The sequence below is a fragment of the Mustela erminea genome, chromosome 20, assembly GCF_009829155.1.
Source record: "Mustela erminea isolate mMusErm1 chromosome 20, mMusErm1.Pri, whole genome shotgun sequence".
Classification (NCBI taxonomy): domain Eukaryota; kingdom Metazoa; phylum Chordata; class Mammalia; order Carnivora; family Mustelidae; genus Mustela; species Mustela erminea.
In genome coordinates, this window is record NC_045633.1 from 18,775,689 (window position 1) to 18,788,997 (window position 13,309).

Consider the following 13,309-nt stretch of genomic DNA (forward strand, 5'->3'; position numbering starts at 1 on the left):
ATGCTTTAATTTTCATTTCCACAGCTTTGGGGAATCTTGGAGCATCTACCCATTTAATGCACAAATATAATCAGCCTTAAACAAAGGACATTTGGAGCAGAAAAGAAATCTAATCCCTAGACAAATCCTGAGTCTTACCAAATGGTGCTCACTGCACTATTTGCCCTCGTCTGCCTTGAGCATCATCTCATTTCAGTCTTTAATGAGAAACTCCTCCATGAATGCTTCCCATTCCAGGGAGAGGCCCTCCAGAGTCAGGAGCACACCTTCCCCTCTGTCTTTGTTCTGCCTGTCAGAGCCCAGAGGACTAATCTACTCCCATCCCCACGGAAGGAGAGCAGTACTAATAGAAAACCAACCCTGGTGACTGCTTTTGCTCATTTTCAACCTCACTGGCATCTAAGTCTCTGAAATCCAGGAGATTAATTTATTGTTCATATTGATCAACTCCACTTCTCATGGCAGCCAGCTGTACACAGATACATGAAATGGGCAGCCTCTGATATGTCCCTGGATAGAGCTGTCCGCGAACCAGGGTCAGGGTCACCAATCCGCATGGATAGGTCTGATGAACTCTCTCCAAATTCAGACCATCCTCTCCATCTCCTGTGTGGTTCTAGATCAGACTCCTGGTCTCTTGTCTGTATAGTCCAGTCTTGACTTCTGACTGCATCCTTGCCCCCGACTAGTCCCTCTTGCAGAGAAGCAGAGTTTGAAACTTCCCAAATGCAAACCCAGATCTGTCCCCTGATTGCAAACCCACCATCAGAAAACAGATTCTTAAACTCCAATTACTTGCAATCCATATATACAATTTCTTCCCATCCATCTGATTTTCAATAAATCAATGCAGTTTTATTCTAAATGAATGTGTTAAAATTATAAAAGACAATCCTAAGTAGAATTCTGTAAAAGAAAATTATATACTGAAGTAAATCGGAAAGAGTGGTATCTTCTGTCAATACAGAATGTGAGATTAATTCGAAAGTAAAACAATGTTACTAAATTAGACCTAGACGTTAGAATTGCCTGTCAAGTGTTCTGGGTCTCTTGGTTAGAAGGGTAGATTAGCAAATGTTGGAGACCTTGGGGCTTATTAAAAACAAAACAAGGTGCACCTGGGTGGCTCAGTGGGTTAAGCCGCTGCCTTCGGCTCAGGTCATGATCTCAGGGTCCTGGGATCGAGTCCCGCATCGGGCTCTCTGCTCAGCAGGGAGCCTGCTTCCCTCTCTCTCTCTGCCTACCTCTCCATCTACTTGTGATTTCTCTCTGTCAAATAAATACATAAAATCTTAAAAAAAAAAAAAACACCAACGAAATCAAGTCACCTTGATACAATCCTAAGGTCTGAAAAATAACTGACAAGACAGTAACTTCAACATTTCTTCATTAACTGATTTGATACCATGTCCATGAGTCACCTGAAGGTACCTCATTTACCATATGAGATCTGAGCCCTACACATGGCAATAGTGGCCCATAGGAAAACACGGTCCTCCTCCACCACACATCTTTAAAAAAGAGGACCTTTGGCAGGGAACCCAGCACCACTGTTTCTTGAGTCCTGGCTGCCCTCATCTTATTCTTGGCAAAGACTTCCCCTTAGCTCATCCCTATACTCAGCCACGGCCAGCCGGCCTCTGCCTCCATCTCTGGGCTCTGTCCCCCTCTCCCTCTTTCCTCAGGACTTCTTCTTTGGTGAGTTAGTCACACAGAGTTTGAGTTTGGTTCCATCTATCTCTGACCTCCTCCAACAAGGACCTGACCTCCCCTACTCTCTCCTTCCACTGAGGGGAGATTGATATAATGCCTGTGAACCATCGGCAATGCAAACATTCCTCTCCATAATCTTCTACCCACTCACTGGGCCAGTCTCCCCACTGGTCACCCTCAGACATGCACACCGGGCCTGGACCTATCCGAAACACGCCACATGCTTTTAGGCCTCCGTCTTTGCTTTCCCTGTTCCCTCTGCCAGTCAGGTCTTCAACAGCCACTGAAGATACTCACATCTTCCTAATCCACTGAGACTTGGCTTGCAAGTCTCAAGACTTCAAGTCTCTTGAATCTTCTCTACATATGGGTTTTACTTGACTTGCATAGTGTTTTAAAAATCAGTAGTTTTCCACTAAAATCCATATTTCCAGATTGCCTTAGAAATTGGCAACACTGAACATATATTCCCCATGGTAACAGGTAGCTGCAACAGAGCCCCTGCATATGGGGTCACTGTTCTTGAGTTCACTGCTGTCCCCATGGCTTCATATCAGCCCTCAATCCCCGTCACTAACATGGGATTCCTGCCTGGACCCGGCAGATGGGTGAGTTTGTTCCTTGACTTAGGCCAAGCATCTCTTCTTCTGTAAAACATTCCCCAAGCCTTCTAGGTCCCTAGGTCCCCTGGTGGTCTGTTTCTGTGAGCCTCTATAATACTTTCTGGGGAACTCATCATCTTAAAAAAATTAAATTATAAATGACATGTGATACCTGTAGCTGTGGACATTAGCAAAAGCAAAAATGAAAGTAGATGCAGTTGACTGTGTTCTTATTTTGTACCAGGCATTATACGTGTGTGTGTGTGTGTGTGTGTGTGTGTCACATACTGCCTTTCAGTATTATCAACTCCTCAAATCAACTTTTCAAGTGAGTTATATCATCTCTAATTCACAGACAGGCAGATGGAGACTGATACAAGGTAAGAGAGCTTCTCAAAGTCACAGAACTGCTAAGTAGGAGAACTGGGATAAAAACCCAGGACTTTCAGGGAGCCTGGGTGGCTCAGTGGGTTAAGCCTCTGCCTTCAGCTCAGGTCATGATCCCGGGGTCCTGGGATCGGACCCCACATCAGGCTCTCTGCTTAGCAGAGAGCCTGCTTCCCCCTCTCTCTCTCTGCCAGCCTCTCTGCCTACTTGTGATCTCTGTCTGTCAAATAAATAAATAAATAAAATCTTTAAAAAAAAAAAAAAAAACACAGGACTTTCAAGCTCTAAGACCTATGGTTTTTCCTCCTACACTATGTTCACTCCTGTGCTGTGAGCATGGAATTTCTAATCCTTGCATACACCCTGGTGGAAAGACAAAAGCTAGAACTGAACCAGGTCTACCGGAATCAGAAGCCAGCACTGCACATCGGGCTGCTTTCTCTTGTCATCAAGAGACCAGAAAAAGTCCTGGCATCTCCACCACCGGGGTTAGCGGCTCATCAGAGGGTCAGGGCTGACAAGGGTATGGTAAGTCAATATGGTGAGTCTCTACCAGAGCTAGAACATGAGGGATGAAGGTTGTCCTAAATTGAAAAACAGGTGATTTTATTGGCAATGGATGAAGATGCCAGTCTGGGCAGAAATTCATCTGTAGGAAAAGGCAAGTCTCCTACAAACGTAATTCTCATGTTTGTGTGTGGGAGGTGGTCTAGCGTTAGAGCTAAGAGCCTAGCCTGTGCATTAAGAATCTGTGAGTTCAGAGCGCCTGGGTGGCTCAGTAGGTTAAGCTGCTGCCTTCGGCTCAGGTCATGATCTCAGGGTTCTGGGATCGAGTCCCGCATCGGGCTATCTGCTCAGCGGGGAGCCTGCTTCCTCCTCTCTCTCTCTCTCCCTGCCTCTGCCTACTTGTGATCTCTCTCTGTCAAATAAATAAATAAAATCTTAAAAAAAAAAAAAAAAAAAAGAATCTGTGAGTTCAGATCCTGGCCTCTGATGCCACTTGTTCTCCGGCAAGTCACTTAACCTCTTCCATTTTTCTGTAATGGGGATCCTGTTAGTACCTCCCGCACAGGGTGCTGAGTACGGAAGGCCCTTAAGAGTCCTGATCCAGAGCAAGTCTCATAACAGCGAAAAGTCAGAACGCTCAGGGTTAACCGAGGCAGACAGCATCTGCTCCGGACCCAATCGCAGCTCCAACTGGATCCAATCTGAAAGTCGCCCCAACTTTGAAAACAGCTCAAACTCCTTCCATGCAATTTCATAGCGGATCTGAAACTGTTTAGCTGCACCAGGCCAGGCGATAAGTGAGAAGAGGAAGGGCTGTCTGTGTTTATAGCCTTTGACAAATGGGCTCTCATCTCCTCCTGACAGATTCTCCCCCCGGCTGATCCATCCGCCTCTTCTGCCATCACCTGAATTGCAGTCTTCATAATAGTACTGGAATTCAGATGGATTTTATATCACAAATAAAAATGAATTTAAATGCCTCGGCTCCGCACAAGCAACAAGGGTACTGTAAATGTCAAGGGCAGGCGGTTTTGTAAGGCCATACGGCCGCTCCGAGTGATGGGCTGGCTCCCATCACCTTTGCTAAATCTGCATTAGCTCCACGGCATTCACTGTGGGAGGAAACAATCTGAGCTCTGCTTCCCACTTAAGGGTGAAAAATGCTTGCAGCCCTTGAGATCTTCCCGTGACAGCCTCTGAATGACTCTAAGAAATGGCCAGAAAGCCATCCACATGCAGGTGCACTCGCAGGGGCTCTGGGATTTGGTGAGCTTGGAAGCAGAAGGGAAACGTGAAACAGAAGCACTCCCCCAATACGAGGCACGCATTTCTCCATATGCAACCGGCAATCGGCAGGGAGCTCTTTGCCGATGTCTGTCGGTGGAAAACAGGCACCCAGAATAAAGAAACACAGAGACACTGGAGAGAAGGAGTCTCTCGTTCAGTCTCGGACAGAACCAGTGTGCAGACCAGAAACACAGGAAGGATGAGGGCTCTCTCAACTCTTAGGGTTCACCGCTTATCTTCTGTCATTGTACCCACGGGATGCAGTCAATGCAAGAATGATTCATCTGCTGGACAGCATGAGGCATGAAACCAGAGGGGGCAGCAGGGAAAGACCCTATTAGACTCCACGGCAAACTCAAGGTCCTGTTTTCTAAAATCCTTCTCTCCAGAAGGCCCCCAACTGCAGCCAGAAGCACAGATGTAAGCCCACAAATGCATCCCAACAGAAAGTGTATACTGAAGAGAGGCAGACAGGAAGGAAGGAAAAGCAGAAGGGAAATGAAAAAGGAAATAAAAACCAGGTTTCCCGGGGATCCACCTCGTCCCACAGACACCACGTAAAGCTTCCCTGACTAAAAGGAAACTGAGCTTTTGAGAAATCATGGCTGGTTTGCTTCAGAGCACTCCGCGCTTGGAAAAAAAAACCCACACGGGCCAAGGGCTGCATCTTCAGAGGCGGGCTGACTTATTATTTTAGCACCTCTGTCATCTCTCGTCACTTCAATTCCACTTTATCAAATTACTGATTTTGCCAGAAGCATTCGGATTAAGTGGAGAGGGGCACACACGCACGCACGCACACACAGGAGCAAGTGTCATCACTTCAATGGTGAAATTTCATAATTATACGTCAGGGTGACAGAAGTACCAGAGTGCATTTGAGAGCCTGGATCAAGATCACTCCTGATGCCTCGGCCGCCCTCTCCCTGCGTGCCCTCCTACCACAACCCTGCACGCAGGGGTGGGGCTGGCACTCTTCGGGGGTCGGGGGAGGGCAGTGCCCCGCTGGGATGACTGGGGTTGACTTTTCCCTTAGGAGACAAGACCCCAACATACAGAGCTACCCTCCCCATACCTCACCCCCACCGTCAACCCCATTAGGAGATCCAGAGGAGCTACAGCCCAAATGTTAAGAATCACATGAAAATAAATCAGAAAAGAATTCCTGGAGGAAGAAAATTTCTCCGGTTGGACAGAAGGAATAATAAGTCCTTCGAGAAGAAGACTGCAGAAACAGAGGTGGGCATTACAGCTGTGGGACTGCTAGGAGTCATCACCAATGGACTGCCGGCGGAGAGGTGTGGTTGATTCCTGCGTCTTTGGTCATATTTAGAAAACCCCGGGTGAACCTGTTCGGAGACCTGGCTGTTTTTAGCGTGCCTGACTCAACCCCACAGGCTGTGACAAAGCACAGAAATGCATATACGTGTGTGCATGTGTGTGCACACGCATGTGTGTTTCTCTTGTCTGAAAATAGTGGAAGCCGTGTACAGATATGACTTTTCCCACCAGTAAAACATCACAAGACATCCACAGACTTGGGAGATCCTTATTGCCACGATATATGAACCAGTGGCAGTCTGGATCAGCAGAATGGAGCCATGTGGCCGGCTTTCACTGCTCAAAGATTATCCTGACTGCTCATTTATTTTACGGAAGACGGAACAGATATTATTGTAAGGTATCAGGACTCCTGGTGTCTTTGAAACACTACTAGCAAAGAAGATACCCCCCAAAATCATATATATGACAGAAACACGCTTGTGATTTCCACAAAAGTCCAAGGGAAGTGGAAGCATCCCAAATGGAGAAAGTGGGGCAGGTGACATCAGCTTTCACTTTGACATGGGCAGAGCGGCTGGGGCGGATCCCCCACAGCAGAACTGGTAGGAATGGATGAAAAAAGACTGTAGACATATGTGCAGCCTAAATTCCATTTGCCCAACACACAAAATTACACACCTGCAAGAACACCAGCATGCAAATATGCAGCAGATACAAACATGAACTGAAATGCCTTTGCCTGCAAATGAAGAGAGCCACCCAGAAACGGAACCTACCCAAGGATCACGATGAGGGAATCTCAGCCACCATACCATTATTCTTTTCAACAGGAGGAGATTAACACTCCTTAAAACAATGCATGACAATTGCCTTTTATTTAAAAAGCAAATTTTGCTTTGAGGAGTCCTCAACCACCTTCTTAATCAGCAGACGATGGAGCTATCACAAAATCAGGGCTGAAAACCTCTGCTTGAAGTAACTGCGTTTGACAATAATGGTACAGTTGCACAGAGAAACATCTTTCAAAATTGCGGAATGATGTCAAAAGTAGCCAGGAGATATGTACCCTCAATTCACTTACTTGACCTCTTTGGATCCAAGGCGTTAAAGGTAGAATTTGATCTGCTTGGATGCCCTTTACCAGGGAAACTGCTGTGAACTCACGTCAATAAGGACAGGCCGTGGAGAACAATTGTCTAACAGTTGTTTTTCCTGAGTGGATCCACACCAAGTGTAACAGGAAGATAAATGGGGGACAGAGGGGCTCTGAAAATATAAAAAAGGACCTCCGCTCGCTGCCCCCCCGCAAACATCTCACAGAAATAGATCTATGCCATAGAACATCGTTGTTCCCATCAATGTGTCATGGTGGAAACTAAGGCAGGCTCCCTCTCAAAGTGTATAGATCAAATATGGGGACACACCTTGGAAAGCCCAATATTTTATATCCTACCATATATGTATGTAATATTACCGAAAAATGGTTCATGACATTCAACAACAAGGTGAAATGAGTTAAGGATAAATGAGCTATTTTCCTGAAGACAAGCATAGGACTAAGAGAAAAAATCGGAACCAACATATTCAATACTTAATTATGTTATATGCTCTTCACCAAAACCATCAGAGGTAACACAGACAAACATTTTAAAGTATCACTGCCTTTAAGCGTCAAATATCAGTACCTGAATCACGGTTGCAAGCCATCGTCCAGGCTTAAACACCTGGGTTTAAATCATAGAGTTCTTTTTTTTTTTTTTTTAAAAAAACCAAAAAGATGAAAAACACGGACTTACCTTTCTGTCCTCTATTTCCACACAGGTATTGCAGTCTGCTTTGATATCCTGAGAGGAAGAGAAAAGAAAAAGAAAGAACAGGAGTCAGACTTCTGGTCAGGGAACATTCAGCAGTGTCGTTGAAATGCCCTTTAAAATAATAAAAAAAACTCGCACTCCTAACGGTTGTTTCTCGAGCCATTGCTCTTTATAGCCCTTTTAAGAAGTATATGCCCGGGTGTTTGCATTAGAGACATATGGATGTCATAACTAAGCTTTATTACATGCAGATGTGGGGTGAAGGCAAAAGTTATGGATCAGAGGCCACAACAGAGAGAAGCTGACGGCTCATAAAATAATATGAGCTCCCCCACCCCCATCGTGACCAGCAGAAACTCCCCTCACTCAGACTTATTATCTCTCTCTCTCTCATTCCAAGATTTAGAATAGTAAAATCTACCACCTTTCAACACAAAACCATTACCTTCTATTTTTTTTTTAATCTTTCTGCCCATCCACTTTTCCATCCATCAGTCATCCCCTACTCACATATTTATCTGTCATCTGTCCATCCATTCATCCATGGGTCCACCCATCCAGCTATATTGATGGCACATTAATTTCTTATGCCTTTTTTCATGTTGCTCTGGGATGGTTTCTACCCTCAAGGAATTCACCAGTTAGGTGAATTAACCACCAGTTAGGTGTATAGGGCTCACACCCCCCACACACACACAAAAGCATCTGTAATATTCATTTACTTATGCATTCAGAAGATAGGCATTCACCACTTCCTGCTTGCCAGGCCTTGCTCTAGAAAAGGAAGACTCAGGAACATACAAAACACATGGAAAGTCCTGCCCTGGTGAGGCTTACACTCTGCTAGAGGAGACAGACAATTAAAAAGGAAACATCAGTAAATGGTATTTTTTAATATTATAAGAGGATTCATACTATGAAGACAGACAAGGCAAGGAGAAGGGAATGGAAATGGTGAGCACGGGGGAATAAGATCTTAAATTTAAAGACAAGTGGCAACTGAGCAAACGGTTGAAGGAATTTAGGGGATGAGCCATGTCGCCATTTGGGGCAAGAGCCTCTCAGTCAAGGGAAGAGCCCGTGCAAAGTATCAGACACCGTTTCGCTACAGGAAGGAAGGAGGACTCAGTGGCAGGATGGAAGCAAATTAGGAAACTACTGGGAGATGAGATCAGAGGAGGATGTAAGCTTTTATTCTGAGAGCAGTGAGGAACCACCCAGGGTTGGTTGGTTTTTGAGTTTGTTTGATCTAGTGGCAAAATACACACAGCATTTACATTTAACCCTTCTGAAGTGTACGGTTTAGTGGCTTGAAGCTCGTTCACATTGCTGTGTAACCATCCCCACCCTCCACCTTGAGGAATTTTTTCACCCTCCCTAACCTGAAATGCTGCCCCCAGTAACCACCAACCCCCATGTCCTCTCCATTCCCCCTGGCAGCCACCAATCTACTTCCTTTGTGAGTCTGACAACTCTAGGGACCTCACTGTGCTGGTCTGCTAGGACTGCCATAACAAATACCACAGACTGGGAGACCTAAATAAGAGAGATCTATTTTTTCACACTTTCAGAGGCCAGAAGTCCAAAATCAAGATGCTGCCAGGGCGGGTTTCTGGTGAGACCTCACATCCAGGCCTGTAGATAGCCACCACCTTCTCACTGTGCCTTCATGTGGTGTCTTCTCTGGGTGCATGGACAGAGGTCTCTGGAGTTCCCTCCTCTTCTTATAAGGACACCAGTCCTATCAAACTAGGGTCCTTATGACTTTTTAAATCTCCATTACCTCCCCAAAGGCCCTATAACTGAAAACAGTGATACTGGGGGTTGGAGCCTCAAGATACAAACTTGAGGGTAGGGCCCACTTCGGTGTATAACACTCATATAAGAGGGATCATACAATATCTGCTCTTTTGTGTCTGGTTTATTTCATTTAGCACAACTCCATTCAAGGCTCAGCCATGTACTTAGTAGTACATGTCAGATTCCATTATTTTAAGGATGAAGAATATTCCATTGCATGTATATATGACATTGTGTGGATCCACGTTCATCCATGGATAGACACTGGGTTGTTTCTACCTTTTGGATACTGTGAATAATGAACATGGGTGTACACACATCTGTTCAAGTCCTTGCTTTTTTTTTGCATAGATGTCCAGAGGGAGAAATCCTGGACCACAGGCTAATTCTGTGTTTAATTTTTTTTTTAGGAACCATCATACTATTTTTCATAGCAGCTGCGCCATTTTACATTCCCACCAGCAATGCATGTGGATTCCAATTTCTACACATCCTGGCCAGCGCTTCTCTTCATTCACAGGTTTTGAAGTGGGAAGAGACATGATCTGACTTCTGTTTTAACAGGATAGACAACTGAGAGCCAAGGGCACAAAGAGAAACTGGTTTGGGGGTGGCTGCCGAAGGTTGGATATAAGGTGGTGGTGTGGCTGGGAAGGGTGATTGCAGGGAGGTGGTAAGACGTGGTCAGAATCTGGATGGAGTGGGGGTGCTTGGGTGGCTCAATCAGTTGAACATTTGACTCTTGATTCTGGCTCAGGTCATGATCTCAGGGTTGTGGGTTTGAGCCCTGCGTCAGGCTCCATGCTCAGCGGGGAGCCACCTTCTCCCTCGCCCTCGTTCCCTGCCCCTGCTCTCTCTCTCTCTCTCTAAAATAAAATAATAAAATTTTTTTTAAAAGAATATGGATGGAGTGAAGAGATGCCTTAAAGGATCAGATGTGGAATATAAGGGAAAGATGGAGGCCAAGGACCAGGCCAAGGTTTTGGGCCCGACCCTTCTAGCAATGGAGACGGAGGCGAGGAGGATGATGGGTGAGGCAGGATGATGCAGGGGTCTGCAAACAACAGTGGCTCAGTGCGGGGTGAGTTAAATCTATAGAAATATTTATTCTCTCCCCCAAGAACTAGCTGGGTTTACTCTACTGATGCGTCCCTCGGAGAGGGTTGATTAAGTGGAAGGCTATCACCATGGTGATTTATTAAGCATAACAAATTCTAGGTCTGTGTGAATCACGAGTGGAACAAAAGAAGACAATATCATAATCTGAAGATTCTGCTTTTTATGTAACGGAATGTTTTAATATCAGTAAAATGGGACTGAAACAATGAGCAATGATTGGATGCCTCCCTGGCATTATGGAACTATGGTAAGTGTTTTTCACACTTGTCTTTAAGCTCCCTATAACCAAACAAGGTTGGCATTTTTAGTTTTTTACCATATAACAACTGGGGGGAATGATCAGGTAACCCATCCTTGGTCACACACGATGGAGCTAAGTCTACACCCAGAAGTGGGTCCTAACACCAGGCACTTTGCTTTCCTTTCAGGTGATTTTATTTTATTTTAGTCGAGGTGGTTGGACAATTCAGGCCACGTATCTCATTATTTTCCTTTCTATGGGGAGGAGGGACATCTAAAGCAAAATGATCTAGAGTCGAGGCACAGTTGTGATTCTCCAAGTGTGATCCCCAGGTCGGCAAAACCAGCATCACCTTAGAACCTATTAACAAACTGCATCTTCTGGGGCCGGACCGGGTGATATGCTCAGAGATCTCTGTGTTAGCAAGCCCTCCAGGGGTTCCGTTCGGAGCTCAAGGCTGAAGCCTTGACTGCAGGACGTTGTCATGGTTAGAGTTCCTGTGCTAAAGCCAGACGCCTGCCTCCCAAGTGTGGAGCGATCGCATGCCGGCTGTGGGGCTGAGGCAAGTGTCTTTACCTTGTGAAGTCTTGATTGCCTATTTGTGACAAAGGGATACTATGAGAAACGGGCTATTCAAAGAGGGGGTCTGGGCCTCAAATAGAGCATCTCAGGCTTCACCACACATACACTGAATCAGACTCTGCCTTTTAACAACCGTGTAGAACGAGTGTGTTCCCCAAAATACGGAGGTTGAAGCTCTAACCACCCCCCCCCACAGTGTGGCTGTATTTGGAAATGGGGCCCCTAAGGAAATAATTAAGGTTAAATGAGGTCAAAAAAGGGTGGAACTTGATCTGACGGGATTAATGTCCTTGCGAGAAGAGACACCAAAGAGCTTGTTCCCTCTCCGCATCCATGAACAGAGGAAAGACCATGTGAGAACACAGAGAGGAGGTGCTGTCTACACCCCAGGAAGAGTGCTACCCAGAACCTGGTCACGCCGGCATCCTGATCTCAGACTTCCAGCTTCCAGAACTCTAAGAACGTACATTTTTGTTGTTTTAAATCTCTCAGTTGGTTCTATTTTGTTATAGCGGCTCCGGCTGACTCAGACAACAAGATTCTCAGATGATCTGCAAAGCCCACTCTTGGGACTGGGGTGTCATTGTTTCCTCACCCCACCCCTGATTTAATGGCTGACGTCCCTGGCTGACCTTGAACCCTTACTCTTAAGATTTTATTTATTTATTTATTTGTCCGGGAGGGGGAAGAGAGAGAGCGCAAGCAGGCAGAGGCAAAAACGAGGAGGAGGCAAGCTCCCTGCTGAGCAGAGAGCCCAATAAGGGGCTCGATCACGGGACCCTGGGATCATGACCTGAGCCGGAGGCAGAGGCTTAACGGACTGAGCCACCCAGGTGTCCCGTGAACCCTTTCTCTTAAACCAAGAACTCTCTTTGTATTCATCCACTAAGACACATAGAGAATAACCGGGAATGGGAATGATGAAAATCATGAATTATTTTTAAACCCAGGAGATGCCACCTAGCGACCAGGCAGGAAACAACAGTTCCTTGTCTGCTTTAGGCTGTTCTGATCAGGGGAAGCGTTCATTTCCTTTCTCTCCTCCAGTGAATATATGTTGAGTTTTCAGGGAAGAGTCTCCATATCCAATTTTGATTTATCCACAAAGAAGTGGCAGGTGTTAATCAACTAACTAACGCAATCAATAAGCCAAAGGCAGGTTTTTGTTTTTAATCTGCCACCAAGGACCCTCACAAGCAACAGAAAAAAGCCATCTGGTAGAATCAGGGCTCTTGCCATTTCCCTAAGATTATTCAATTTATTCTTGTCAGGATTAATTTACTAAGCCCACGCTGGATTTTTTATTTAGATGATATTGTTGGTTTGTCATCCGCTGCAGATCTACGCGGGAGGCACCACAGGGGACTACACTCGCCTCTGAACAATGTTGGACTCAAATTGGAAAAATGTCACTTTGGCGGGAACAAATTATCGTTCAGATCACTCCACATAGAGCTGGTGTCTCCGGGTGGGCTCCGGCCTGACCTTTTCTGAACCAGAACAGTCGAGTAAGTACTTCAGCCCCACTCGATGACTTCGCTTGGGAAACAGCTCAACGACTTAAGTGTTAAGTATGAATCTAGAGCCGTGTACTCATCACCAACCCATCAATTTCCCTACAGAAGCCAGGCATTCTCCTTTCTGTAGCTGGAAAACTCCAAATGGTGACTCAGACGCTAGCAACAGATGGGATTCTGCACACGCGAGGGAAACACACTGCTTGGCTTCATGCACCTGGACTCTGCCCCACACTAGATGTGGGTTGGTGCTTCAGTTTCCCTGTCTGTAAAATAATGATAGCCGCCTCCTGTGTTGTCAGGCATCTCTAATGCGTGCAAAGGTCTTAGCATACGGCGAGTCATCGATAAATGTTAGCTGTCATAGACAGCATCCTCCAAATGTCTTTGTGAGACTGAGTTCTGAGTAGAGTCCTGAGAACTTAAAAACGGTTCTATTTTTAAAGTTTGCTCTTC

General features: G+C 45.7%; 1 protein-coding gene across 3 annotated transcripts in view; it reads right to left on the bottom strand.

Moving 5' to 3' along the window:
- Nucleotides 1-13,309, bottom strand: part of RBFOX1 (RNA binding fox-1 homolog 1) — a 1,460,772-nt gene that overhangs the window by 911,648 nt on the left and 535,815 nt on the right. For all 3 annotated transcript variants that reach the window (XM_032326743.1, XM_032326750.1, XM_032326751.1), the window contains one exon: nt 7,577-7,624. In XM_032326743.1, coding sequence (XP_032182634.1) covers nt 7,577-7,624 — 48 coding nt within the window. The remainder of the gene's footprint in view (nt 1-7,576; nt 7,625-13,309) is intronic.